Source organism: Panicum hallii, chromosome 3 (assembly GCF_002211085.1).
Source record: "Panicum hallii strain FIL2 chromosome 3, PHallii_v3.1, whole genome shotgun sequence".
Classification (NCBI taxonomy): domain Eukaryota; kingdom Viridiplantae; phylum Streptophyta; class Magnoliopsida; order Poales; family Poaceae; genus Panicum; species Panicum hallii.
The window spans coordinates 58746540-58773318 of NC_038044.1; the positions used below are offsets into that span (position 1 = coordinate 58746540).

Sequence of the window (26779 nt, forward strand, 5' to 3'; positions counted from 1 at the left end):
GTCATGACTGGATGGAACCAAGGACTTATTTTTTGCAGAATTTTTTATATGTGGGTATTTTTCTTTCATGGGAAATTTAGAGTAGAGCTGGGCTAAAGTTTTCTTCTTCAATTCACATGATTGGTATCTTTATTTTAAAAAAAATATTACAAGAAATTTATTTAAAATAATTTTATAGGTAACTGTTTTAATAGAGTTTTTTTAGAAAATATATAAAAATACTAGGGTCTTAAGAAAAGTTATCATGGTAGTACTTTCTAAAGAAGTTATTTGAATAACTTTTTTTAGCAAGTTTAATAGATGAACTTTTTAGGAAAGAATATATAATAACTTCAATAAAAATGGTTCTTTCAACTGAAATTCGAAGTTCCAAACCTATTCTTCCCATTTTCAACGACAGATTCTCTGAGGTGAAGGTGCTCTTCAGAAGTACACGCACACAGCCTACCGTTTCAGAATTGAGAACCACAGCATTCATGCCTGAACTGAAGATCAGCTACCCGCCCATGAACAAGCGCTTGTACTGGATCAGTACAGCTCAAAGCAGAACCTACAGATCACGGGCCATCGCCAGACAACTCCTCCATCCTCTGCGTAATGAGGCGCACGGCGGCGTTGGCGGCGGAGAAGGCGCCGTGGAAGCTCTCCCGGTACGACAGCGCCTCGAGGTCGCCGGCCATCTTCAGCAGGATCTCCCCGAGGTCCGACCGCCGCGCCGCCAGGGACTCGCGGTACGACCGCGCGGCGGTGCGGCTGATGTCCACGTTCGCCGGCTCCGGGCAGTACTCGTCGTCCAGCCACCTGTGCAGCGTCTCCCTCAGCCACTCCGATTCCTGGAGAGCATGTGCAAAAGTGGAAGTCATCTTTTGTATGTGTTACACCTGAATTCGTAGCAGCGACAGTGTTCAAAAGTTCAGAACAAGTGGGTGGGTTTCTGAAATATTCGAGCTCTGCTATCTGCACACTGCGACATTTCTACTCGGACTCGGTTAATTTCTACTGCACAGTGAGTAAAGTAGTAGTAGCCTAGTAGGGTGAGGTCATTAGCTCCTCCCTGAATTTCGACACAATCTGACCACAGGATTTCTGCTTCTCCCTATCCATGATTCTAATGCAAGATTCGTACCCAAGTAACACAGAAATGCACAACATGGCTCGAACAGGGGAGCAAATGCGAGCAGCCCAGAAAGGCAGAAACCCACAGCGCTCGCACAGTATCTGAAATCTGAACAGCAGAATCTGAGAGCTGGACAGAACTACAGCAACCACCACGAGGCTGCTGCAGGAATCGGTGGCGGAAACCAGAGAAAAGATGGGAATCTGGAACGAACCTGCGCCGCTCCCTCAGGCGTCAGCCAGGAATCGGGCACCCTCAGCTCCTGAACGCGGTTGTCCCGCTCGCCGCCGGAAGCTGCGGCGGCGGCGGCGAGGAGAGGCGCCCGTGCCGGCGAGGGTCGAGCGGAGGCGGAGGCCGCGGGTCGGGATGGGTTGCTGGGGGGAGCGACGAAAGCTCGCGCCTTTGACGGAGGGGAACGGGAGTGGAGGCGGCCATGGAGGAGAAGAGCAGCGGAGGAGGTAGAAGACGACATTTTTTTTCCTTTTTTAATTATCAGAGGTTTGTGTTCTTTTTTGAATTCATTTATTAAAAATCATGTTGTCAGCTTCCTTCCTTCCTCGTGTGCTGGATTCTTTGAGTGGCCACAGTTCTCCTGGTAGGAACATTGGAATTTCACTAGAATATCATGATGGTTCCATATGTAACAGTAAAATTCCAAATGGATTATTTCCAAAAAAAATCCAAATGGATTGAACAAAAAAACTTGGGTTCCAAACATTGCCCTATTTCCTTTTCTCATTAAACAACTCTGTTCATAATCCTTCGCTAATCCTGATTTCTAACTGAATGTTATTGAGAAATCACACAGCTGAAAATGCATCCGGGTTTATGGTTACACCATGGAGCACCTGAGACACTGGTATCTGTAAATCTGCATCCCAAGGTCAACGATACATCGTCGTATTCAGACTTCTATATAAAAAAAACTGTATGACTTCTCAGAAATCTAGAAGACAGTTGCAGTGACTCTTCGCCAGTTTATTGGTTTCTCTATAATAATAGAACAACATACAAATGGAAAGTGGAATACATCGATTTCATTTGCTTCATGTAGCCTTTGGAGCATCTAATTTGCCTCAGCAACATCAATAATTCAATAAAAAATCTCATCTTGAATGATCAAGAAAAAACAGATGGCTAACTTGAACAATTGAACATACAACAGAGATCGAATGCAAAGTCATCGATCGCAGGGTCGAAGGCTCCAGATGATCCTTGGTTTTGGATAGTCCACTTAAGGTGCTTATGCAGCCTTCTCGAGCACAAGTTTCTCAATGAGGTCCGCCGCATCCTGCACAGTTGCGATGTCCTGTGCGCTCGTTTCGTCGACAGTGATGTTGAATGCCTCCTCGAGGCCCATCACAATCTCAACCTTGCAGGAAAAAGTTGGCGTTGTTAAAGTGCTGCTGTGCTTTTGGGAGCTATAGTCAATTTCGGTAAAGAAGATAGTCAATTTCGGTAAAGAAGTATTACCGTATCAAGTGAATCAGCACCAAGTTCAGCGAATTTTGATTCGCCAGTGATAGCAGTCCCATCGGGGAGAGCCAGCTGCTCCTTCACTATACTACAAACCTTGTCGACTGTCTCTTTTTTAGCCTGTTCAAATAGAACAATCAATGGTGTTACTACAGATTGCTCTTCAATAAATTGTTATTACTTCAGATCAGTGCAGCAAGCATTGGTTCAGCAACATCAGAGTCCAAGAAATAAGCAATGAAGCTATCAAGAATCAGGTGTGACGCTTCATGCAATCCGGTAGTTTGTACTCTCTACAAGAAATAATTATATAATTCCATCTTTTCTTTTTATTAACTACAGTCTACAGGGCATCTAACTAACTTATAGTGTCTGGTATCGTGTTGGAGAATGAAGATAGCCTTGACAAATACGGAACAGCTTACTACCAACAGGATATTTCTTTATCCACCAAAATATTTTTGAACTGGCAAGACCAATGTTAGCGATAAAGAATGAAATGATGCATACCGAACAGCAAATCTTAAACCGAAGAGAACTTGGTCTTGAACGGATGGACACAGAAGTCATCCTGTGGCTCTGGAAGGAAACTGAAGTCCGGCTTGAAAAAACATTCGTCACCTGAAATTGACCGCGGAATCGTCCTCATAAGTGGATTGCTCATATGCGCATAACAACATAGAGTACAACAATGAGAGAATGAAAATTGACATTAAAACAAGATTGACATAGTGCATATACTGCAAATACCCCTTTCTAACAAACTTCAAAGCTCTCGTACTGGATGTTCAATAAAATTAAAACCAAACAACAGATTTGGCATGTAACGCCCGCCTCAAATAAATACTGACAATGTGGACATCAAGAAAATATAGTAAAGCTAACAGAGCACATATATTAGCTTTACACAAGTTTGCTAAGTTATGAAGTATGTTCACAACTTCACACAAACTCTAAATCCTAGAAGCATTTTTGGACATGAGTGCCAGCTGGTAGATGTTTCAGGTATTTAAATGTTAGGTTTGTTTACATTTATTTGTACCAACCTGTTCAAGATTTTAAAAAAATACAGACAAGCTGTAGAGGAAAAAATTCTTACAAAAGAACATTTCCCTTGCTCCCTGGTTAGCAACTAGCACCAGGAGCTTTTTCAGGAATTGATCTGGTCCAGGGATTTGAAATGATTAAACAAGGAAATCAGTCCAGTAATACTCACGGATCAAGATGTAACCAAGCTTTTCAAACCAGGTGTAAATCGAAGTATAACTGTGTGGAACCCAACTACACATCTTGGGATCCCATGATGCAGGACACTGCGGGTCAGGCAAGAACCACATGGCAGCATACACTTGTAACAACGAAAGTTGGTGTTTTCTATTCGGCTATCACATCGACATTGACGTGCAGAAGTAAAGTACTGGTAAAGAAATGATCCTTAATTAACTTGAGCAAGATCTGAGGCATGTGCTGTCATTTGCTGTGCTTGGGTCACCCCTGGACCCTTCTGCTCTCTTTGGGATCCAACTACATTTCATTACCATAGGCTAGTTTTAAAATAAACAATATGAACCACTGGCCTGGCACGGTGCCGGTTTCTTTAGCTACAACAATTTTGGAATTCCTTTAGCTACAAAAATTTTGGAATCTTTGCAGCTTGCACTAAAAGATACAAAATTATCACCATCTGTTCATACTTCATCACGACTGGTGACTCCAAAGTCTCAGTGGTAGCCCGTAAGTTCGAATGTTCCATATCCGCAAGCTTTCCACACCAATCTCAGCTCTGAAGCCAATTTTCCTCATAAATTACTACTATGATTCTAAGTTATTACAGAAATTCAAAGGCAATTGAAGGAAAATTTAACTGGTACCATCTTTCAGTAACTAGGGGTTTGACTTCTTTACATGAGCAAGAGTCAACGAATACTAATCATAGGCAAATTTCCCAACAAAGATCACGGGAACTTGTTGGAAACAAGATCCCCTGTATCCAGGAGAGCAGAAATGCCCAGCAAAGAACCCTATTGGTGCTCAGTGAGCTCGAATCCAATCAGACCAAGCAACCGAATCGGAACCGAGTAAGCATCACCAGCAACTATGGCATCAATCCATCCTTCTAAGTTCTAAACCAACCACTCAACCATCCCAAGAACCCAACGAATCACAAACCAAAACCCATACATCTATACCAACCAAAGATTCACGCTCCTCGCATCAAGACTCAAGAAACAGCCACAACCCCACAGGCCCCAGAACAAGCTACCAAGCCAAACCAAGAAGTGAGCCGCACCTGGCGCCGTGCGGCGGCCGGCGAGAAGGATGCGGCGGCGGCGGTGGCGGTGGCGAGGGAGTGCGCCATGCTCGCTCTCGGATCGGGGGGCGGCGGCGGCACAGAGAGAGGCTAGTTGGTGGGCGTGCTCGCTGGGGAGGTCAGGTGAGGCAGAAGCTACCACGCAGCGCAGCGGTGGCAGCGTAGTGCGGCGGGCGAGCCGATAAATAGATAGACAGGCTCAGGATAAAGGAAGCGTCCGTCCGAAAATGTCTGACGGTGCACGCTCGCGCCAGCCACAAAATGGGAAAGCGAGGATCCCGGATCTCTCGGTCCGCCGGTGACTCCCATCCATGCTCAGCGAGGAATTGCACGAATGCACGATGACATCTACGTCTCAACTGTTTCTGAGGCCGTGCCATTTAGGATTCTTTGTTTGAGACGAGGACAACTAGAGATGGACATATTATTGGAGAGTAAAGTGGTATCTCGCACTCAGAAAGATAGCTTTGGGTTTGTGTTCCTGCCGAAGTTGAAGTGAGCGTGGTTAACGCCTCACAAACTTATGGGACAGGTAAGGTGTAAAAGCTTGTGAGGTAAATGTTAAAGAGGCAGAGTTCAGGGCAGGGACAACTTGTGTCTATATTATACGTTTTGACACATTGAAAACACACAAAATGGATTGTTTGTATTATTTTATTTTAAAATGTCCATGTCCCATAGAATAATTCGCATATACTGTTTTGGTAGAAATAGATTTACTACAAGACCATGGAAAGAAAATAGATAAGAAATTCTTCTTCGGAGTAAGAATTAGTTTTACGTTGCATATTCTAAACATTCCTTCATGTCATCCTGAGCCAAAACCCGAATATATCAAAATAGCTGATTCGGTTGGTTTTTGCTCTTAGCTAAGTTACATTACATCACTCAATCTATATAGAAAGTTGCTATTATTATTATATGGAATTCAAATATTTCGTACTCGCACAACTGGCACTTATGAATATATTGCATGTACTACACGTATCACCTTTAGCGGAGGCTATAAATGAGACGCATGTAAAAAAGATGATTTTGTTGCTTGGACACTAATACGCTAATGTCACAAAACCACCATGGTACTAAAGGTATCACGTATGGTTGGCACAAGAGTCCAAAAAACATATTTCTAACTAGAGATAAGCAAAACAAATTTGCACAACACACTACTAATACATCATTGATACCATTACGGACGCCCGTTTATTTCCGTCACTACGGTTGATTCTGACAACCTCCATCTTCCCTTTTTGCATATGTGCACAAGTCCCCGGTGCATTCTTTTTTCGGGAGGCGTGGGAAATTACGAATTGTAAAAAATAAAAATCGAACTGCTCCACCTCCCGCCCGTCCCCGTCTTGGCCCCACCCCAGCCAAGAATTATTTCTCTTTCAGGAGCTATCCATTTTTTCAGAAAAATTAGGTGTAAAATTTGGGTAGGGGAATGAAAATAAAAGTAAGGGTATTTGGATCGCTAGTACCCCAAAATGCTAAAATTTAGCACCAACCCATCCAAACAGAAATGCTAAAATTTTAGGATATTAAAATTTTGTACATAAATTTTTACGCACTTTGTACAAACTTTTACATACTTTTGGAAAATTTTGTACATATATTTTCTATAACAAAAAATATTTATAATGCAAACTTTCCACTTTTGTTCTTCGCTTATTGAAAATTTTGTACATAAACAAAAAACTACAGCATAAAGTAAATTTGCTTAAAAAGAAAATTTAGTATACAAAGTTTATAGCTAATAAAATTTAGTGATTTTTTTCAGGATGTGGGAGAATTGGGGGAGTAAAAATAAAAGTAACTATATGAGAGCACGATTTTCTTTTGAAAAAATAAAACTTTATACTATAAAATTTATTAGCTAACAAAGATTTGTGCCCGGCTCAATTTTCAAAAACTGGAGGCAGAAAAAAGAAAAAGATCCGCGGCTGAAAAATTGTTTAAATCCAAAAAACCTGGCGAGCGGAGGCGCGGGGTGTGGGCCTGGGCGCGCTGGCTGCGTGAGAAAGCCGCGAATGCTAATAAAAGAAAGAAACAAGTGCGGTCCTTTTCGTTACTGAAAAGGAGCGCGTGGGTGGTCGGGTCGACCGTAAATTCTGTTGCGTCCGGCCAATCGTAGAAACAACATTGGACAGTTTCTCTGATCTTCTTCTTTCTCCCGCCTTTCTCTCATCTTCTTTCCGATCTCTTCCTTAACTATTTTTATCAACCCAAAATATCGCCATATACTTGGCAGCGCCTCCGTTACCAAGACAAACCTCTGCCTTCGTTGCTATGGTAGAGGAGAGGAAACTCTAAGGGTTCTTCTAAACTATAAATCCTATGTCACTTGAGTGCCTTGCAATATTTGAAAAGAAAAAAAAACTGGGACCCAGCCGCCACCGTGGCTCCCATGAGGCCTTATCCAACGGATAACAATATCGTTGGCTTTCCTTGAGTTCGTGGAGAGAGAAACCAGCAAAATTCTTCCACTAGCGAGTAACCTGCCGCTAGCTCTTATTATCTCTTATTGTACTTTTCCAGATGCAGAGTAATGCAGGGTGGAAACTAAGAAGCGGATGCATTTATTTTTTTTCTTTATTATTTCTCACGTTCTATCAGCTGACGACGTTGTCAGCACCGTTGGAGGAGGGCTGACACGAGTACACTGCGGTCTGCGGACATGGCTAGCCCGGAAGCAACCGGGCTTTCCGCGGGCCCAACACTAGCTATAGGCCTATAGCAGACCAGGGTACCCTCACGGCCCACCCCGATCTCGTCATCGTCGTCTTCTCTCCCACTTCGACCCCGGCTAGGGCCGGCGCACCCTTTTCCTTTCTTCTCCTCCACCGGCGTCTCCTCCTCCGTCGATCGGTCGCCTGCGCCACCGTCGCCCGGACACCGCCAGCGGCCGCCCTGATACTCGCCTGCGCGGACCGGCGCAGTTTTAGTCTCCAGGTGCGTCTCCTCTCCGTCCTCGTCGGCGCCTTTCCGGGCTGTTTCCTTTCCCCAGATCTGGAACGGACCGGCGTTTCTTGATTCTTCGATGGATTCGTAGCTACGCGGCGAAAAAAATGATTTTTTGTTGATGGATTGGTTTTGGCTGTTCGTGTAGGGTGTTCTCGAGGTGGGGCGGGCTTCACCATGACGAAGTCGGAGGAGCTGAATGATCTGCTCCTGCAGGCCGCCGGCCGCACGGGGAAGAACCAGTCCCGGCCGAGCAACCAGCGGTGGAACTCCGGGGGGAGCGGCTCCGACGGCTTCGACGACGACGATGACTCGGACGCCGCGCCGACCTACTCGAGGAAGAAGCCGCCGTCGCAGGTGCCGCTCAAGAAGCGGCACCAGCCGGAGAAGGGCGGCCGGAGGGGCGGCGGCGGGTGGCGGGGCGACGACGATGATGATGACGATGACGGGAGGCGCAGCGGCGGCGAGGACTCGGACAGCGCGCCGTCGGTGGGGAGCGACCTGTACAAGGACGAGGAAGATAAGGAGAAGCTGGAGAAGATGTCGGAGCTTGAAAGGGAGTTGATCTTGGCCGACCGGGGCACCCGCATCGACGACTACAAGCTCAAGCAGATGGCGCGGGCATCCTCGTCTAAGGCGGCAAAGACGGGCTCCCGGAAGGACATCAGCCCGCCCCCGCCGCCCAGCCGGATGCGTTCATCAACCCGGACCGATAAGTCTGGGTCGGCTACCAAGAGCGCGCTGGACGAGCTGAGGGCCAAGCGAATGCGGCAGCAGGATCCAGAGGCGTACCGCAACAGGTTCAAGGACTTGCTACCACAGAGCATCTCACCGACAAGGCGCAGGGCTGGGAGCCCCCCAAGTGATGGGAGCAACGATGGGGATAACAGGGGGAGACTGAATGACCATGGGAGGATTGCTGACGATGGCAGGGACGATGAGTTTGATGAGTCCCCCAGTAGGCTTGATCCGCTCAAGTTTGATGATGTGAAGAGTATTACCCTCAGGAGGTCAAAGCTGGTGAAGTGGTTCATGGAGCCATTCTTTGAGGATCTCATGTCTGGGTGCTTTGTGCGGCTTGGCATTGGCAAGACAAAGAATGGGACCCCGAGATACAGGCTTTGCATAGTGAGGAATGTGGATGCAAGTGATCCGGATCGGAAGTACAAACTGGAAAACTACACGACGTGCAAGTATCTCAATGTTGTGTGGGATAGTGAGGCTAATGCTGCTCGGTGGCAGATGACTCAGGTATCAGACTCCCTGCCCAATGAAGAAGAGTTCAAGGAATGGCTGCAGGAGGCTGAAAAGAATGGCGTCCGTATACCGACTCGTCAGGAAGTGCTAGAGAAGAAAGATTCCATTCAGGAGGCCTACAACTTTGTGTATTCAGCTGGTACTGTAAAGAAGATGCTGCAAGAGAAATCAGCTGTGAGGCGTCCTATCAATGTTGCTGCTGAGAAGGATCGGTTGAGGAATGAGTTGGAGATGGCTCTGAGCCGGAGGAATGAAGCTGAAGCAGAGAGGATCCGCGCGAAGCTGAATAGTCTGCAGAATATGTCGCAGCCAATGTCAAAAAATGAGAAAGCTGCCAAGTTGGAGGCTATGAACCGGAAGAACCGTGCTGAGAACTTCAAGAACGCTTCGGAACTGAAACCTGTTAATACAAGTTTGAAGGCTGGAGAGGCTGGTTATGACCCTTTTTCGAGGAGGTGGACAAGATCAAGAAACTATTATGCAGCCAAGCCAGGAGGCGATAATGCTGAAGAAGTGGCCAACGGGTCCAATGATAACGCAGTGGCTGGCAATGAAGATGTGAAGAACAAAGCTCAAACTGGTACAGCAGCCACAGCGGCAGCTCAAGTGGCAGCGGCTGATGCTGGGAAGCTGGTTGATACCAATGCACCAGTGGATCTGGGAACAGAATCAAATGCACTGCACACATTTGAGCTTCCTATTTCTTTGTCTGCTCTGCAAGAATTCGGTGGAGCCAAGGGCCTGTTTGATGGTTACATGGCAAGGAAACAGAAGATAGAAGCTACAATGGGGTACAAAGTGCCTGATAATGATGGAAGGAGGCATGCTTTAACCCTGAGTGTGAGCGACTACAAAAGGCGACGGGGTCTCCTCTGAAGGGTATCTGTGCTTCTGCAGGCTTCCCGGCGGATTCAACTATCTGCCTGGCTTCAGTGCCTCTGCACTGCTGTGACAATTGTCCAGACCATCTGCATTTTCCCTTGTTTTCTTAGAAGTAACACATGAAACATGCAGTCTATACAGTTTCTTCATAAATACTACCTGCTGTATGACTGATTAAGTTGCTGACATCATGTCTATACCTGTGGATTCTGTTGCCATCTTATCGTTGTTGTTTGACAATATGCAAGTTGCAACAGCTTGATTCCGTGCAGCTTTCTTTTTCCTGTTTCCTGTTTTAAAAGGTGAATGTGTGCAACATTTGCAGCAGAGCTCATTAGCTCATAGCTCATAGTCATAGAAGTTTTGTTAATAAAAATTCTTGCTATTATTTGCTTACTTTTTGTTGATCTTGATCACTCACTCTTGTCAACTTGTGTCATCTGTGATGTGACTGATGTCGTGTTGGGGTATCTGTAAATATTCAACTCCTGTTTCCTCGTTTAATTCTGCGTATCTGTAAAATTTACGTAGGTTTTACTTCTGCGACCTCACAAAATGCATCATAGCGATGATTTACAGCAATAGCAATACTCACCACTTAAGCAGGAAGAATGCAAAATTAGCATAAAGCGTGGTAAAATATCTGCAAGATGCGGAGCATCTCAAGCAGCTTCATAACCGGACTTCCAAGAAAAAAAAACATGGACAAAAAAGGGTGGACGAAGTCTGACAATACAAAAGAGAGCTTAGGCTTGTCCACAAGACCACTCCATCAAAATTCCCATTCATGTGCTCTGAAAGCGACCCAACATTAGGTACAATGTACACGAGTATATCAGATCTGCATATGTTTTTCCATGCAAGATAAGGAACCATGGCAGCTCTTATTTATCTCAGATCCAGATGGTTTTATGTTTCTTTGTTTGTCATTATTTTTTACTACAGAGCCATGGCAAAGGGTTAGCACTTGGACCGGTGTTAATCATTCTTCGCCTTGATAAACTTCTTGATGATGCCCATCATCTCGCTTCCAGGGAATCGTCCAAGGCAGCCCCTCGCAGTGGCGATCTCATTGAATTTATAAACAGAATCGCCACTGAAAGCTTTAAGCTTATCAGACTTGTGCTCGGTTGACTCCATATTGTCTAGCAAATCTTCTCCAGATTTTACTGAAGGTAGCGGGAAATCATCAAGGGGTGTGTCCAACACATTATCCTCCCCAATGGCTCCCACATAATCTCTCAGCCGGCATATTGCAAATGGGACGGGTTCGAAGCTATGGTCACCGTATTCAACAGGAGTAGAATGGTCTCCGGTGACACAAAGGAAGTACTGGTAGTGTCCCGCCTTTTCAGCTTCCCAAAGAAGCCTTGCAAGCTGACCAATAGCCCGATCAACAGCTTCTAGACCCCGCACCTTTAACTTGACAGCCTTATCATGGCCAGCATCGTCAATGGCCTGCAGCAACATTAGGAGAGGACCTATCAGAATCACACCCGTCAATATTAGTATGAAAATGGCCTGAAATTTGCATTTTACCTTTATGTGCAAGAACCCAAAGTCATATCCATTTTCTCTTCCAGCTTTATATTCATCCTCTCCAGGCACAAAAACACGAGGTGGTGTATCCATAGGGGCAGAGAGTGCCTTTGCTATAGCTTTAGCTTTAGAAGTTAAGAGAGTACGATAATCTCCGGTTGCTCCAGGTGCTTCAAGGATATCAATACCCAGTGACAGCCCCAGGCCAGCTATGATCTTAGTAGGAGCTACCATGCATGGTGCAAGTCCATGCTTGGTTTCAAAGGCAGGTACCTAACAGAGCCACATGAAAATTCATTATGAAGTTGTTTCAGATGTATCAGGTTCCACTAGGGGGAAAAATGCCAAATCAGCGCAAAAGCATGTCAAATCCACAGAATGTGTATAAGCCTGAGAAAGCTATCTATACCAATCTTTTATCCTGATACTACAGCACCATATAGATATTTTACACTAACCTCAATCCGGATGCCGCAGCCTCGCAACAGCACAACATTTGCAATGTTCTTCCCTTCAGCTGCACGCTTCGCATTGATAGGGTGAGAAACCAGTATGCGTGTAATCTCCTTAGAAAGCTCGTTGACAACAGCTGCAGTGTTTTTAGCTTCTTCTGAATCATCCAATGGTTCAGCTTTCAGATGCAACCGGTTGTCCTTCAAGGGATCAGTTCCAGAAATGTTCCCACTCAGCTTTGGCCCTTTGACAACCACACCACATCTGTGCTCAGTAGCATACCTGCAGAGAGAAGGGGATGGATTACAGTAGTTACTACACACCTTAGATGCTCAAAGCGGCAATGAGGAAAAGCGCCAATGAGTAGTAAGTGCTGCACCTGACTCTGACTTCATACTCAGGAAATGATGGAAGCTTCATCCCATCCAATGCAGCACAGAGGATAGGGCCTTCCTCCTCAAAATGCCGATCTGCCCTCCTGCTGACAATAACCCCTGTGTTCTCATCCAATGTAGCAAAGTTGGACTGCATGCAAATTGTGAAGACAATTCAGTGATGGGATACTAATACATTCAGCAGTTGATACACATGATATACGAAAACATTGAATACTGTCCAGGAAAAAGAAGAAGAAATAAAACATAGGTGAAATATGCTTCTTTCTCACTATAGCCGCTCAAATTCAATGATCCAAGCCATTGCTAAGCAGAGCTAGAGCCAAAGATCTAACAAAAAAAAAAAGTGTGGTCAGATTTAGTTACTGCATGCACACTCTTGAATGATCTGAACCATTGCTAACTAACTAGGATTACAGCCTAACATTCTAACGACACCGAGCTCCAATTAACACTGCAAAACAAAACAATCAACGGTCTGAACATTAATTACTTCTGGCCATAAAGGTGACAACAGAAGGAATCAGGTTTAGCAGTAGAACAGCAAGAACACACTGTGATCTGAACTAAAACTAATTTACAGGATGAATCTAAACAAACCAAGCTACCCAAGAAAGGGGCGCCGACCTTGAAGGCGATGTCGCCGGGCGCCATGGCGAGCCCGGCGCCCATGGACTCGAACGCGCCGCGCCCGCGGTAGTACACGCGCGGGTCGTACCCGAGCAGGGAGAGGTGCGCCGTGTCGCTGCCGCACGCAAGCCCCGGCTCCACGGGGTCCATGAGCCCCGCCACCCCGGCCGCCGCCAACGCGTCCAGCCGCGGCGCGCGCGCCGCCTCCAGCGGCGTGCGCCCGCCCAGCGACGGGATCGTCACGTCCCCGATCCCGTCCACCAGCACGAACGCCACCCGGCTCCGCCTCGGCCCCCTCCCCTCCGCCCCCGCCATCGCCACCGCCGCCGCCGGAAAGGCCACTCGCCTCCCCCTCTCCTCTGCCCTCTCTGCTGCTGCCCGCGAGATGCCTCTGCCGCGTGCTGGTTCAGCGGCGGGCGGGGCGGGGGTTGGGTCCGGTCCGGTCGAACCGTACGTGGCGGTTCGGCATCGCGTGCCGAACCAGCCGGTCCGGCCGCTACAAGAACCGGGCGAGCCCGAGGCCCGGTCCCCAAATCTGCAACGCTTGGCGCTCGCTCGGCTTCGCCCTCCGCTCGCCCCTGCCGATCGCCGCGTCCCCTCGCCGCCGGTGATCGCTGGGGAGCCGCCGCGGCCGCGCGCCGGTGGTTCCCGCTCCCACCTCGGCGTCCTCCCCTCCTCCCGCGTCCCGCCCGCCAGCCTCGTGCCCTCCTGCGCCAGTCCCTCTCGCCGCGGAATTTGGCATGTGACGCGGGGAGGTGAGGACGAGGAGGCGCCGCCGGCGGGGGCGGATGCGGTTGCGGCGGCGGCGCGGGGTTGATTGATTGATTCGATTTCGAGATTGATTTTTACCGATTATTTTCGATATTTTTCGAGGGAAGCGCGTGCTTCAGGAATTCGGTTGCTCCAGGTGAGACACTTGTAAATATAATTTTCCATGATTTTTTTCACTTGATTAATTCGTTGGTATCTGCAATTACTCGATCTAAATTTTTGGGCAAGTGGGAATCTGCTGGCGAGCTGCTGATTGCGGAATCTTTGAATGATCCGGCCACTTTTTTGGTTAGGAATGTGATCTCTATTTGGTGCATGTTGTAGTTGACATAACGCATGGCCTTTAAATGGCGGCATTTGTTTGTGACGGTGGAATACTAGTTAGTAACTTGCGCTGGACTTTTTTTTTCTTTGGACTTCAAATGCAGTTTGATTTGAATTTAGGGGACACTACTGACTGTAATGGTAACATCACAACTTGCAGTACCAATGCCATGGTAGATGTGCTGTTTAATTTGTGGTAACATCAGGTGCTGGAGTGTAGAATGTGGTGGTGGTAGAACAGCCCATTGTTTCAGCAGTTGTTTAGGTATTTTGGTGGTTTCACTTTATAGGCCTGAAATAGGCATGAAGAGACCGAGGGCCTCAGGGTATGTATCATGCATGCAAATTAAACATTTACAAGCACTGAGTGACAAGTGGGCCCAGCGCACAGGTGTTTTTTTTTTTTGCTAGGATGGGTTGCATTCTGATGTTTAGGAACCACAGGGTTCTTTGATGTTGAACTGTAGCATAGGCGTGCAGTTATGCTCGTTGTCTGAATTTTGGGGTTAGATTCTTTTTTGGGTGGGGTATATCTATTTTGCTATCTGTATGCACATAATTATCAGTTTGTAGATCCAGTTTTGATCCCAATCGGTGCGCATGTAGTTTTGAGGTTAACATAGAAGCATACGAAACTAATTAGCAAGATCTTATTCTATACCTGGGAGGTTTTATATCCTGATAAATCACCGGAATCCTGAAATTACCAAATGAACACTCTTTATTTCAGATTTATTGTTTTTATTTCCTTGCATTTAAAGTTCAAACCTCTAGTTAAAAATTTTTCTTTCTTGGTTCAATTCATCTTTCTGATCTTTAGCCTAAGAGAAAATGCGAGACCCATGCAGCACGGTGGGACTTGTGGACACAGAAAGCCAAATACAATAGGATAGATAAGGTAAAGCTAGGACAGTGAACTTTTATATATAGATGGCCAATATGCAAATATGACACTTGTGAAGGTGATTACAATTTGCACCATAGAATTTCTTTGCTTTGTTCAACCTTCAGCTAACATTAACATATTGTATCCTTTTAACTGTTTGTATAATGTAATATCTTTATTCTGTGGTTAACATGTAACAAGAGTTGCAGCTTCATGAAGTTCTTGTTTGTGTGGATGGTTGCTGCTGAGGAATGGTAGAAAACAATATTGCTGTATGGTCTTCCTGAAACGTCAGTAGGGTATCATCGGGAATCATTAAAACCTTAGTGGACAGAGATAAATATGTTCGTGCATGTTTTTGTTTAGTGGCTTCCTTCCCCTTATACAGTATTGGACTATTGCTAGACGCTGTCATTCTTTTACATGATCCATCTTTCTTTCCACAGAACATAAGGTACTATACTCCTATTTATTTCAGTTTTAGATAAATTTTCTTTCAATAGTCAGTAGTCAAAATGAGAGGATCCTCTCAATATAGAACCAAAATGTGAGGTGCAGTTGACTTTGGCTATATTAATATAGCCATATGGATAAAGGTTTTTTCGTTTACTTTCTAGCAATTTTAAGTTCAGAAATTACTTGGGTGGCTATGTCATTTTCGTTTTTGTTATATGGTAACAGTTAGGCTTGATAATGTGCTCCCCTATGTTACTTAGATCCAACTACTATACATGTTTGAATTATATGTCAGTTCTGGCATGTAACACATGTGGCTGGATTGTAGGTTGCATTTCAAAATGGTTTGCATGCCGGGACATTTTAAAATGGCTTCTGTGCTGAAGCTTGTAATGATGGAAAATCACACAGCACCAGGTAAAGTATTGCTAATATATTAACTTATTTTGGCTTTCTATTTAGCTTGTCAACTTCATCGACAATACTTCAATAGAATCTGATAGAACAGACCATCGGAAATGAAGTACTGTTCATATACAAAATCTTCTATGGACTCAAAGGACAGTTTAAATTGTAACTGGACTTGATTATATTTAATTCAATGGCTCAATGCAGGGTTGCACTTTTTTTTCAGTAAGTCACACTTGTTTTGTGTTCTGGAACAGAAATAGCATTGGTCCATAAGTTTTTACTCAGTTTGGATTATTTGATTTGATTTACTAAATTTTGAAATCATGTTTTGTACTGTGCTGTATGAATGTTTGTGTGTGGAATTGTCTTGGTTTATACTAGTTAGTAGCATTCATATATCATGTGCATGCAAAGCAAAAATGGTATGGTTTTTGTCATGTGTTCACAGCTAGCTTATGGTTGATCTTTTGATTATTGTCCATCTTTTATTCCTTGCGTTTCTTTTTGTCTCTCTTGAATGAATAAATGTATAAAACATAGGGACTGGCACTGAAACGATGCAATCCATGTATCGTGTATTTGAGAATGAAAAGAATCTGTTCTGTTACTATGGCAGATGACGTGATCCATGAGATGACTGCTGCACAGGTCCTGCAAAAGCAACTGTTTGATGCACACGAACCAAATTTACTAGATGAAAACGGTAAGCTCCCCTTGCTGAACTGAAATATTTCAGTTACTTTCTCAAGTCTCTATTACTAGGGGTTATCTTTACCAGGTGGCACAGGTAGATTTTTTTAGTGCTACCAGCTTCTGGCTCATATGTGTTTTTCTTGTTAGCTTGATATTTCGCCGCTACCATATATGCGTTTACATTGCCTGCTATGTATACTGTTGGGGATTCTACTCCTTCTAACAGAGAAAAGAGAGAAGGGAGGTACGAAGGGTAAAAATGAGAGGAATAGAGGCACACAAAACAAGAGAGCAAGTGAGGAGTGCTCAAGTGAGACCCCTCCTCATGACCCCTTGGGTCCTTTATGTAGAGGAGCGGTGGGTATAGCATTCATAATAGGCCCTTGGGCGGCCTTTACATGAGGCCCTATTGCTGCATGGGCTGGGCCATTCCCTCAACATATACTTTGTTGTGTTTTATGACACATGGTTCTAGTATACCAGATATTTGTAGATCACATGTAAAACTTACATGTTTATGCCACAACTTAGTTTATTAACTTAACCGATAAATTTGTGCAGATATGCATATATTTGGATCAAAACCTATGGCTGATCCTTTGGACCTGGTAACTTTGATTAATTTACCTGTATGCTTTCCCTTTTTTGCCTATGGCTGATCCACTGGATCAAAAACTTTATCTCTTATTGAAGGTCTGCTGTAGTACTTGCAAGAAGCCAGTCAAGGCTAGCCAATATGCAGTTCATACAGGTGCTATTAACATTTTTTTGCTTTAACATTATGTTGGGGTAGTTCAGTCTGCTCATGTTTTAGGTGTTACAAATCTTGTCAAGTTTGTGTAACCCATCACTGATGCTGTGAACATTTAATCCACAAATCCAAACTCATAATATAGCACAAATCCAGATTTTTCAACACATGAATTATACATTTTGCCATTTATATGTGCGAAAAAAGTCCTAATTTTTTAACATTTACATCATTTAACTTAATAATTGACTAGTGTATCGTGCTTACAATTTTGATACACTTGCCTTAAAAAACTGGTGGCATTGCCATTTAAACCATCAGTTTCTGCACTGGCCAATAATCTTGATCCAAATGAATTGTAGTCAAATCCCTTATTCGATTTTTTAAATATAAACCTTTTCATTACTACCCACTGTGTAAGATGAATGCTGTCATAAAATATGTGTAGCCAACGTTTGGAAACTTTGACGATGAATATACATCTTGCACGGAAATGGTATTCAGTATTTTTTGGCCTTTTCATTGAGACATTTGTTTTCATTGTGCAGAGCTATGTAGTTCAGGGAAGGTAAATACCAATGATGCAATGGGTGTTGATCATGCCAGTCCTACAAAGCCCCCAAAGAAGGGCAGAAAAATAAAAGTGATAAGTAATGGAAGTATCCTATTGTTTATGAGGCAGCCTGCTTGTTCTTGTTTAATTTACTGTTAATGCTTACCTACTGCTATTTGTATTCTCCATGTGGAATACTCTCCTTAAACTTCCTTCATTAATTGGACTAGTGTTGTGGATCTTCAAAAGTTTGCTGCCTTGACATCTGATAGATCAAAAAGTACACATAAAAGTGAAAGCAAAATCTCAACCTGAAAGCAAGAACGGTGCCAATACTTTCGAGTTGGACAATGGGCATGTCAGTAAAGTACAACCTATAGATTCCACAGGTGATCAAAGTTTGTGCTACCTTCTTTGTAAATGTTGCTATGAATTTGGTGACATTTTTATGCTTATGCTTTCCTTTTTGCTGAATTTTCTCTTGGGACATTTGATCTTTATGTCTAGTGTTTGAATGATATTGTTAGGTATAGCCACTATAACCATGAAGAAGTTGTGCATGTCCATATTAGTTTGTGATGTCTAAGAATATAAGTTTGTTGGTTCATTTTCTTTTGCATGTAATGATCGGAGTCATATGACCAGGGGTAGTACATAGGAAAGCATTGACTCTTGCATATGTTTTGATCGAAACAATAGTGTGTAGCCTTTTCTTTGCCTAAAAGGAGTGTTTCAGTTGATAACAGTATATCTTACTTTTGGGTTTGTTTTGTTTTGATACGGTTTATTTTCACGCTTTTTTTGTTTTGTAGGTAGGAAGACATCGGTTCATAATGCATCTGCTATCAATGTGCCTAAAAGTCACCTCAGAGGTATTTATTGTTTCTAAGTTCTCAGTATGCTTTGCTTCCTCCTAGAGGTTGTCAGGCTGCACGTTATCTTCTGTTTATGTTTTTTCATGCACAGACAAGTAGGCATGCTATGGAGTAATGATTTTACATTCTTCTTTCTTGGATTAAAGATAAGCAACAAGCAGCGTGTTTTTTTTATTTGCACTAGATAGTCTAATCAATTTTAATGATCTGGGCTCCTACATTGATGCCTATCCAACAGACTTAGTGCCTTTCTCTTCTTAACTGCATGATTATCAAGTGGCTGTGTAAACATTAACCCTTCCCTCGGTAAGCAAAAACAATTTTGTGGGGAAAGTTATTTTCCATTGTCGTCCCTCTTGTTGACTGATCATGGAATGAAGAGGACTAGAACCCTTCATCCTTACCGAGTTGCGCAAGGGTCTTAAACTCCTTGATTATTCTAGAAGCTTGGGTACTTTGAAAGCACCGGAATGATTGTGTTTTGGATGCTGCTAGTCCAAATGTTTCGGTGATCCTACGGTGGCTACTGAGAGTAGCCTATGGTACTTAGCTGGAGCCTGTGTGCTTATTCGGCCATTTATTCCTTTTGTTCGGTGATCTGGTTGTATAAAACTTTGTGTGTGGGCACGTATGTAACTTCTCTTCAAGAGAGTGCGTGTGCTGGGGGGTGGGGGGAGGAATCCTTCTGACCCCCTCTGTATTGTTTTCTCTCTTCTTAGTGAAATGAAACGCAGCTCCGAGAAAAAAAAATGTTTACACTGAAACATTGCCCGCATAGCTCTATCTTCTACATTCCATGTTGGTTGAGAGCAGTAAAGTCAGTAACAAGAGAAATGGAGAAGCTTTTCCAGATTTTCATTTTTTGCCTACCAAGGTAAGGTTTGCTGGAAGTAAGTTGCATAGCTCTGCAGCAGTAACCAGATGGCCCGAACTCAAATTTGGATGTTCGTCCAATTTCCCAACTGTCACATTGACTTGAGAATAATATATCTTGTTCAATTTTTCATTGGCAGTTGCGCTGTAACCTCTGATCAAATAATGTTCTGATTTTCTCATTTAATTTATATCAGATGCACCAGTTCCTCTCGCAACAAAAATGTATCATTCACAGGGCAACTACCGTCTTCGATTGGAGCTTGGTGAGCTTTATCGCGAATCATGTGTGGAGCATTTGAGCAGCCATACAACTCCAAACTTGTCACAGCAGAATGGATTAATGGTTTCACAGTTTCCACCATGTGGCAATTCAGCATTACTCGGTTCTCAGAAGAACCTTGTTCCTCAGACAAAGGTTTGATGCCATCCTGTAAGCATCGATTGGGTATTTGGACATGTTCTCTACTGATAATGCATTCTGCTATGTTTCTTCTTATCAGCTTCATGCAAGCACATCTGAACCATGCTCAGGAATTCCTCAGCAATTATCAGCAAGCAGGCCTAACCACTCACTAGTAACCAAAGCTGAGAGAGCAGATACACAAGCATCTACAGTTAGCAATGAAGGTTCACGATCCCGATGCACCCATTCGAGAAACAAAGGTTGGAACATGATGTTTTAGTCTTTTCGTTCTTGTATTAAGTGACTTCATTTTTTGTTATTTGTTAAATGATAAGTGAGTTGTGTTAGTCATCTATACATGTCGAAAGGATTGCAAGTAGTAACTGAGGGGGGCACTTATACTAATTAACTAAAAGTCTCCTGCACCATCACCTCATGTGATGCCTTGAAACCTTCTGAAGTAAAAGGAATGTATAGCATTATTAGCTTACTACTAATTGTGCAATTTGTTCTCTAGGCAGCAAGAAGGCGCAGCAACAATCTAATGGACGTGTTCATGTGATAAGTCCTCAGTAGAATAGCCCATTGATAGGTACTCCACCGTTGGCTTTTCTCACCTACAATTTCAATCTCAGAACACAGTTCCTCGCTCAATATAATGAGCCTATGCTGATTGATTCGCAGGTAATTTATTGGTCTAGTGGTAGTATCACTGCTGAGCAGTCTTCTTTGTTCCTTTTCAAATGAAATTGGTTCTTATCAGGATGGTTTTAGATTGAACGGTCCGGATTCAGGATCGTTTTGGTAAGTCAAGATCCCTGGAATTCACGACAAATATAATGCCATCATGCGTATTTTACCACTTAACCTTGTTTCATATGTTCCACGCAGGCTCGTCGATTCTTGGTACAAGAAGCTAACCAACTCTAGTTCTAGCACTGATGATGGAATTACCTGTAAATATGGCCTCAAAGGCCTTCTCTTCTCCCTGCCTCCCTTGTTGCAGAAGATTGTGAACCTGATGAACATTTGCAATATAGCCTTTATCCTCTCACCGAGTTTGTGTTTGATTCTTCCCCTACACTTACTCACTTAGCTTGCTGGTGGCAATGGATTGCTTACTGCTGCTGGCGGATGATGCTTGCTAGTTAGCAAGTTCGCCAGTTTGGCTCAAAACAGGCTTGAACACCCCTGTTTGTCAGTGTCAGTGTCGTTGTTTCTGCGGTCATTTGCCAAAGGCTGCCCCGGGGATATGGTCGTGGTGGCCAGAGCAACGCGACTGCGGCTTGTGGTTCACTCGGGCCCGGGGCAACGACTAGTTGTCTAGTTTGATGCTGGGTTCTTTTCTTTTCCGCGTCCCTGCTGTGCAAGTCTATTGAGCAATGTTTTGCATTTCTTGGTGGCACAAAACTCTAAATTCTGCTTATCTCATTCTCTCAAAATTTTCAGCCAGAGTTAGAAAAGCAGGGATTTTCTCAAATGTCTTCATTTCCTACAACTCTCCAGCACCAACAACATTTTGAAATGGTATGCGGCAAAAACAACTTGTAGCAGCTTGGCCGTTTTCCTCCCCTAACCTGACCTTCATGCTTAGGGTGGCTTCTTCGAGTGTTCATGTCGACCAGAAGCGTCATGTGGAGTTTGAAATGCAAATAAAATATTTCAAAGGAAATGAAAAAAACCTGTCCATGTTTCCAACAAACCTGATGACTGGCAACAGAAAAAAAAAGCGTCCTCTTGTTTCTCGGATCGAATGGGAGTTGCAGGACAACGTTCATCAGGCTACTTGGTTACAGCACTGATCACCCTAATCGGTGCTAGAAGAAGGCCTAATTTTGTGCTCCAAAAGTAACAACAGGAGACCATTTGATGAGGCTAGTGATCCCGTTGATCATCAGTAGATGTCCGCGATGTCCGCCCTGATCAGCTCCAGGACCTCCGGCGGCGCGGCGGCCGCGTTGACCGTGACCACGGCGGCGCCGCCGTGGCCGTGGCGCGCCACCGTGGCCACCAGCACCTCCACGCCGCGCCGGTGGAACGCCTCCAGCACGCGCGTCAGGGAGCCGGGCCTCGGCGCCGGCAGCCGCGCGCAGAAGCACACAGTCCCGACGGCCACGGCCACCTCGGGGCGCGGCGCGGCGCCGGCACCGGCGCCCCGCACCGCGCGGTACGTCTCCAGCACGGCCGCCGTGTCCTCCAGCACCTTCACCCGCTCCGTCGCCGCGTCCACGATCTCCTCCCGGCTCGCGGGCTGCACACGCAGCAGCCATGGGTCGCCAAGAACGTCAAACAAGAAGGGAGAGAGGGAAAAAAAACTCATCTTGCGCCACGACGGCGCGCCGGCGTTGCCAAGAACCGAGCGAGAGCACGGACTCGCACTCACCCGGTTGGTGGGCAGGTCGTTGGGGAGCATCGCGCCCAGCTCGGCGAAGAGCGCGGACACGGTGCGCCGGTGCCCGCGCGGCCCCGCCCGCCGCTCGCCCGCCGACGCCGACGCCCCCGCGGTGGCCAGCGACAGGTCCAGCGGCAGTAACCCTCCTCCAGCCATGGCCGACGAACAACCCGCAGCAGACTTACTAGCCGTACGTGCGTGCGTCTCCCTCCCTCTGCGCTAGCGCCACGGGCTTCTGCTTCTGCTTCTGCTTCTGTTTCTGCAGGGCGGGCGCGTTTGATCTTGTCTTGAGGAGGGGAAGAGGAGGAGGGGAAGAAGACGACGCGGGAGCTGCTGGCCGGTGGCCTTGGCGTGACATGGCGCGGCGTCTCGGGGGTGTCAGGTGTGCAGTGGCCATGTGATCGATCAAAGTGTTGCGGCAGCTTTGGGTTGGTGGTGGGTAGCCGGGAATGGAAGCTGCAGCCGGTCTGTAGGGACGGCCGCAGAGGAGGGAGACCGGAGGAACCGCCTGCTTCGGGAAAGCGGTCAAGCGCAGGGTCTTCACAAGGGGACAAGGAGGAAGGCTGCTCGATTCAGAATGCGTACAACTTTCTTTTTGTTGAGGAAAAAATAGCACTAGTTCTTTTTTTTAAAAAAAAAGCAGTTGAATGGGGTTTGGGAGATCATATTTTAAATCCTGTGGAACTGTGGTCATGGAAAAATGATTCTTGTGAAATTTGGGCATCTCATGCTATGCCCCGGTTTTCTTTGATGGAGATTTGGCAACCAGAGATAGGACGAGCATCCATGCATGAGATTCTCTTCTCTGATGAGTGATAAGCTGAGCTTGCTTGTCAAGCTCAGACGAGCTCTGCGGCTGCTGAGTGCTGACATAGAAAGGAGAAGCTGCTTTTGAATCTTGCCTTTCTTTTGGACTGCCTTTGTTTCCTTTTTGATAGGTTGTGGTGTCTGTAAACAGCTGGAAGCTGGGATTTATAATATATGTGATTATAAATGAGTACAAAGGACTGAAATACTAACTTAAAATCATCCTTGCACTAACGGTGTAGTTCCTTGACATTGATCTACATTTGACCGTATGAGAAGAAGAAAAAAGATGCATTGTGCCGTAGTACTTGCACCTTGCGAGAAGCCAGCCAAGAGTTAGCCAATTGGCTGTTCATGTAAGCATTGTTTAATGACATTTTACACAAAACAATATTTAGGTGTAAATGTGTAAATTCAACATGCTTATATTTTGTAATAATGTTCTGGAGACAACTTTAATCTAGAATTCAAACTCAAAATTTGCATGAATATAGGAACAAGTGTAAACTACATATTTTAGAATTTCGTACATGAAAAGGTTCAAATTCTATAGAAATTTACCATTTCAATTTCCATCTTGCTGTTCGTACTACCAGTAAACATTTGATTTTATTTTCAAGTTGTTTATTTCTTTTGTAAACTACTTTCTTTCCTTATTTGTCCATAAAGATGTACTAGTTCAGGGATCACAATGGTCCCACAAAGCCTCCATAGTCCATAGAAGGGTAGACAAGTAAAGTTGGCAAGTAATGGAATACCCTATTGTTGTATATGGGCAAGGCTTTTTGTTCTTATTTAGCTTACTGTCATGCCTACCCTGCTTTTTTCGTGTTTGCGATGTGAAATATACATTCTTTCTTACCCTTGTTAGTTAAATGTTGAAGAAATTTAAAAGGTTTTCCTGCCTTGGCATCTGATTTATATAGATCAAACAGTATATAGAGTGAAAAGGCCAAGGCTCAACCTTAATGCAAGAACAGTGCCAATGTTTTTGAGTTGGATAATGGGTGTATTAGCAAAGTACCACCTATATATAGATTCCAGAGTTGATCAAAGTATGTTCTACTTTAATTTCTTTCTAACTATTGCTTGTTTACTGTACTTTTTTTGTCTGAATCTTTCTGGGAACGTGTGACCTACTCCTAAGTAGGCCCCTGTTTTGGTCGCTTTATTTTTTGATGACGGGTGATTAGTTTCTAGCTTTTCTAGTGTGTGTGTGGGGTGTGTTCGGGTCTATGTATGACTTCTTTCTTCTTCTATTAATACAATGATACGCAAAAAATCTACTCCTAAGTAGTTAAATGTTATTTTGGTAAATCTCTTTCTGCAGATTTTTCTATCCTCATTGCTGCAAAAAGATTGTGATTTGTGACCTGATGGTCATCTTCAATATATCTTTCTGCAGTATCTTTTCCGAGTGAAAGTTATGCTAGATCAGGGGACGCCTCGCACAGCTATGTTTTTCCAAATCAGAGGTGTCTTTGCAAAAGATTTTTTTCTTCCTATTAAAGAAAAGGGAAATAGACCCCAAGAGAAATGCTAAGCTGGAACAGGTAAAGAACCAAGATGATTAATGGAAAAAGAAATACTGCTAGATTTTTTGAAGTTTCAAGTGAACACAATGGAGACTCCCCCGGCTTAAATTCCCAATGCTGAAATTTTGCATCAAAAGAACAAATCACTCTTAAGTTTCAACAAGAACGGCACAAAAATAACATTGTAAAATGAATGAATACCACAATGTTCATATGGCTGTTCTGGTCATTTTGGTAGCAAAAGCTGTGACTGAAACTACTTGATCAACGTTTCTTCTGCTCTGTTCATGGTTCATCTATGAAAATTCGAATCTCTATCTTCTTACAGAAGAAAGGGAGGAGCACGGTGACAGAATGACACCATTTGGTGACAACCCCACAAAGTTCACCGGTGCGAGGATGGCATCAGTTGATGCTGGCGATGTCAGCCCTGATCATCTCCACGACCTCCAGCGCCGCGGCGGCCGCGGTGACTGTGACGACCACGGCGCCGCCGTGGCGCGCCATCGTGGCCATCAGGACCCTCGCCCCGCGCCGCTCGAACGCCTCCACCACGCGCCTCAGCGCGCCAGCAGGCTTCGGCGACGGCAGCCGCGCCGAGACGGTCACGGTCCCGCAGGACAGGGCCACCTCGCGGCCGGGTCGGGGCGCGCCGCGGCAGGCCTGCAGCGCGGCCGCCGTGTCCTCCAGCGCCTCCACCCGCGCCTTAGCCGCGTCCACGATCTTCTCCTGGGTCGCCGGCTGCGCGCCGCCGTCGCCATCGATGGGCAGGGGGGAAAATCACAAATTAGAGCCGCCGCCATGGGGCGCGGCGTGGCGCCATCGCCGGGAAACCGAGCGGCAAGAACAGGGACGACGAGAAGGAGGAGGGCGGTAGTCGAGAGCACGGAGTTGTTCACTCACCCGAGAGGTGGGGAGGCTGGGGAGCATGGCGCCCAGCTCGGCGTAGAGCGCGGACACCCTGGCCCGGCGCCTGCGCTGGACCTCCCTGTCTCGCCGCCGTCGCCGCTCAACCGCGGACTCCGCTGTCGTCGCCGCCGCGGGCGCGGCTACGGTGTCCAGAGACAGCTCCAGCGGAAGCCCTCCTGCCGCCGCCGCCGTTGCCATGAGAGGGTCTCCCTCTTTCGGTCGGTCTCGGTTTATGAAGAAAGCTTTGGCCTTTGTCTCCAGAAGCAGCAGCAGGCTAGCGGCTGCGCTGGGTTGCCATGGCCATGGTGCCAGTCAGGCGTGTGCAGCGCCAGCGCGCACGTGACCATGCAGCTGCGCACGGCGAGGAGGAGCGGGAGAGGTTGGTGTGTGTCAGCTTTTGGTTGGTGGCGGTTAGCGTGGAAGGAACGTAAGCTGATTAAATTAATTGTATAAATGAAGGCTAATTTGCGAGATGAATTCATTGAACGTAATTAGCTAATGATTTGATAATGTTGTGCTATAATAAACATATACTATGATGGATTGATTAGACTTAATAGATTCGTCCTGTGAATTGTTTTCATTTAGCAATTGGTTTTGTAATTAGCATGTATTTAATATTCTAATTAGTGTCTAAATATCCGATGTGATGGGACCGAAGTTTATTCCGGGAAACCAAATGGGTCTTAGTATATTCATTTTTCTGAAAAAACTGTTTAGTATATAGAAAAAATACATTAACATATACAATATCAAATAAATGCACTAACAACATATATTCCATGCTGGATTTATAAAAATATTTTAAAACCATAGATATCGATGCATTTCTTATAAACTTAGCTGAAGTTAGCCCGGTTTGACTTAGAATAAAGCTAAAACGACCTTTATCTCATCAGAGATAGAAAGGGTTTGCATAGAAGACACCGAGTTCTTTTCTAGAACCGCGCACTATAGGTCTAGCATTTGAGTCATCAAGTCATTGACACTATGTAATACAGTTAGAGCTGCACTTACAGCTTTGCAATGCAATTAAGCCCTACTCACGGAGCTGTAGGAGTGGTGATGAAATGTTCTGTCCTGTGCCTTTGGGGCCGAACCATAGGCGCCTCCCTT

General features: G+C 45.1%; 7 protein-coding genes across 9 annotated transcripts; 2 read left to right on the forward strand and 5 right to left on the reverse strand.

Annotated features, from left to right (window-relative positions):
• Positions 1-324: 324 nt before the first annotated feature.
• Positions 325-1753, reverse strand: LOC112885252. The gene is made up of 2 exons (XM_025950902.1): positions 1332-1753; positions 325-833 (listed from the first exon to the last, which is right to left on the reverse strand). Exons 1-2 carry the CDS (start codon positions 1587-1589, stop codon positions 558-560), a joined length of 534 nt encoding a protein of 177 aa, XP_025806687.1. The 5' UTR covers positions 1590-1753; the 3' UTR covers positions 325-557.
• Positions 1754-2064: 311 nt separating this feature from the next.
• On the reverse strand, positions 2065-5077 carry LOC112885253 (acyl carrier protein 1, chloroplastic-like). Its single transcript, XM_025950903.1, has 4 exons — positions 4884-5077; positions 3104-3214; positions 2591-2713; positions 2065-2489 (listed from the first exon to the last, which is right to left on the reverse strand). Exons 1-4 carry the CDS (start codon positions 4950-4952, stop codon positions 2361-2363), a joined length of 432 nt encoding a protein of 143 aa, XP_025806688.1. The 5' UTR covers positions 4953-5077; the 3' UTR covers positions 2065-2360.
• A 2562-nt stretch (positions 5078-7639) lies between these two features.
• On the forward strand, positions 7640-10275 carry LOC112886542 (protein RTF1 homolog). Its single transcript, XM_025952474.1, has 2 exons — positions 7640-7856; positions 8014-10275. The coding sequence occupies exon 2, from the start codon at positions 8043-8045 to the stop codon at positions 9996-9998; it is 1956 nt and encodes a 651-aa protein (XP_025808259.1). The 5' UTR covers positions 7640-7856; positions 8014-8042; the 3' UTR covers positions 9999-10275.
• A 475-nt stretch (positions 10276-10750) lies between these two features.
• LOC112886543 (probable 2,3-bisphosphoglycerate-independent phosphoglycerate mutase) lies at positions 10751-13416 on the reverse strand. Its single transcript, XM_025952475.1, has 5 exons — positions 13019-13416; positions 12376-12521; positions 12002-12278; positions 11544-11816; positions 10751-11462 (listed from the first exon to the last, which is right to left on the reverse strand). The coding sequence occupies exons 1-5, from the start codon at positions 13334-13336 to the stop codon at positions 10983-10985; spliced, it is 1494 nt and encodes a 497-aa protein (XP_025808260.1). The 5' UTR covers positions 13337-13416; the 3' UTR covers positions 10751-10982.
• A 134-nt stretch (positions 13417-13550) lies between these two features.
• Positions 13551-21074, forward strand: LOC112886544. Of its 3 annotated transcripts, none has more exons than XM_025952476.1 (13): positions 13551-13928; positions 15787-15875; positions 16486-16572; positions 17124-17170; positions 17256-17313; positions 17862-17972; positions 18139-18255; positions 18679-18738; positions 19812-20032; positions 20118-20280; positions 20538-20612; positions 20705-20824; positions 20912-21074. In XM_025952476.1, exons 2-11 carry the CDS (start codon positions 15800-15802, stop codon positions 20594-20596), a joined length of 999 nt encoding a protein of 332 aa, XP_025808261.1. In that variant the 5' UTR covers positions 13551-13928; positions 15787-15799; the 3' UTR covers positions 20597-20612; positions 20705-20824; positions 20912-21074. The 3 variants fall into 3 exon arrangements, with proteins under 3 accessions (XP_025808261.1, XP_025808263.1, XP_025808262.1); XM_025952477.1 differs by lacking the exon at positions 13551-13928 and adding an exon at positions 13955-15456; XM_025952478.1 differs by lacking the exons at positions 17124-17170; positions 17256-17313.
• Positions 21075-21560: 486 nt separating this feature from the next.
• On the reverse strand, positions 21561-23137 carry LOC112886545. The gene is made up of 2 exons (XM_025952479.1): positions 22404-23137; positions 21561-22271 (listed from the first exon to the last, which is right to left on the reverse strand). Exons 1-2 carry the CDS (start codon positions 22566-22568, stop codon positions 21915-21917), a joined length of 522 nt encoding a protein of 173 aa, XP_025808264.1. The 5' UTR covers positions 22569-23137; the 3' UTR covers positions 21561-21914.
• A 1807-nt stretch (positions 23138-24944) lies between these two features.
• LOC112886855 lies at positions 24945-25880 on the reverse strand. Its single transcript, XM_025952869.1, has 2 exons — positions 25658-25880; positions 24945-25495 (listed from the first exon to the last, which is right to left on the reverse strand). Exons 1-2 carry the CDS (start codon positions 25859-25861, stop codon positions 25160-25162), a joined length of 540 nt encoding a protein of 179 aa, XP_025808654.1. The 5' UTR covers positions 25862-25880; the 3' UTR covers positions 24945-25159.
• Between the last annotated feature and the right edge of the window lie 899 nt (positions 25881-26779).

What these genes read in the sequence shown, in the direction of transcription:
- LOC112885252 (XM_025950902.1), bottom strand. Translation starts at nt 1,589, where the DNA reads ATGTCGTCTTCTACCTCCTCCGCTGCTCTTCTCCTCCATGGCCGCCTC. An exon ending in CGCCTGAGGGAGCGGCGCAG is followed by an intron (nt 834 to 1,331) that starts GTTCGTTCCAGA and finishes CATGCTCTCCAG; the next exon opens with GAATCGGAGTGGCTGAGGGA.
- LOC112885253 (XM_025950903.1), bottom strand. Translation starts at nt 4,952, where the DNA reads ATGGCGCACTCCCTCGCCACCGCCACCGCCGCCGCCGCATCCTTCTCG. An exon ending in GGTTTAAGATTTGCTGTTCG is followed by an intron (nt 2,714 to 3,103) that starts GTATGCATCATT and finishes CTATTTGAACAG; the next exon opens with GCTAAAAAAGAGACAGTCGA. An exon ending in GTGCTGATTCACTTGATACG is followed by an intron (nt 2,490 to 2,590) that starts GTAATACTTCTT and finishes TTTTCCTGCAAG; the next exon opens with GTTGAGATTGTGATGGGCCT.
- LOC112886542 (XM_025952474.1), top strand. Translation starts at nt 8,043, where the DNA reads ATGACGAAGTCGGAGGAGCTGAATGATCTGCTCCTGCAGGCCGCCGGC.
- LOC112886543 (XM_025952475.1), bottom strand. Translation starts at nt 13,336, where the DNA reads ATGGCGGGGGCGGAGGGGAGGGGGCCGAGGCGGAGCCGGGTGGCGTTC. An exon ending in GCTGCGGCATCCGGATTGAG is followed by an intron (nt 11,817 to 12,001) that starts GTTAGTGTAAAA and finishes TGGCTCTGTTAG; the next exon opens with GTACCTGCCTTTGAAACCAA. An exon ending in TTGGGTTCTTGCACATAAAG is followed by an intron (nt 11,463 to 11,543) that starts GTAAAATGCAAA and finishes ATGTTGCTGCAG; the next exon opens with GCCATTGACGATGCTGGCCA.
- LOC112886544 (XM_025952476.1), top strand. Translation starts at nt 15,800, where the DNA reads ATGGTTTGCATGCCGGGACATTTTAAAATGGCTTCTGTGCTGAAGCTT. An exon ending in AAAAGTGATAAGTAATGGAA is followed by an intron (nt 17,973 to 18,138) that starts GTATCCTATTGT and finishes GACATCTGATAG; the next exon opens with ATCAAAAAGTACACATAAAA. An exon ending in CACCCATTCGAGAAACAAAG is followed by an intron (nt 20,281 to 20,537) that starts GTTGGAACATGA and finishes TTTGTTCTCTAG; the next exon opens with GCAGCAAGAAGGCGCAGCAA.
- LOC112886545 (XM_025952479.1), bottom strand. Translation starts at nt 22,568, where the DNA reads ATGGCTGGAGGAGGGTTACTGCCGCTGGACCTGTCGCTGGCCACCGCG. An exon ending in ACGACCTGCCCACCAACCGG is followed by an intron (nt 22,272 to 22,403) that starts GTGAGTGCGAGT and finishes CTGCGTGTGCAG; the next exon opens with CCCGCGAGCCGGGAGGAGAT.
- LOC112886855 (XM_025952869.1), bottom strand. Translation starts at nt 25,861, where the DNA reads ATGGCAACGGCGGCGGCGGCAGGAGGGCTTCCGCTGGAGCTGTCTCTG. An exon ending in CCAGCCTCCCCACCTCTCGG is followed by an intron (nt 25,496 to 25,657) that starts GTGAGTGAACAA and finishes GGCGGCGCGCAG; the next exon opens with CCGGCGACCCAGGAGAAGAT.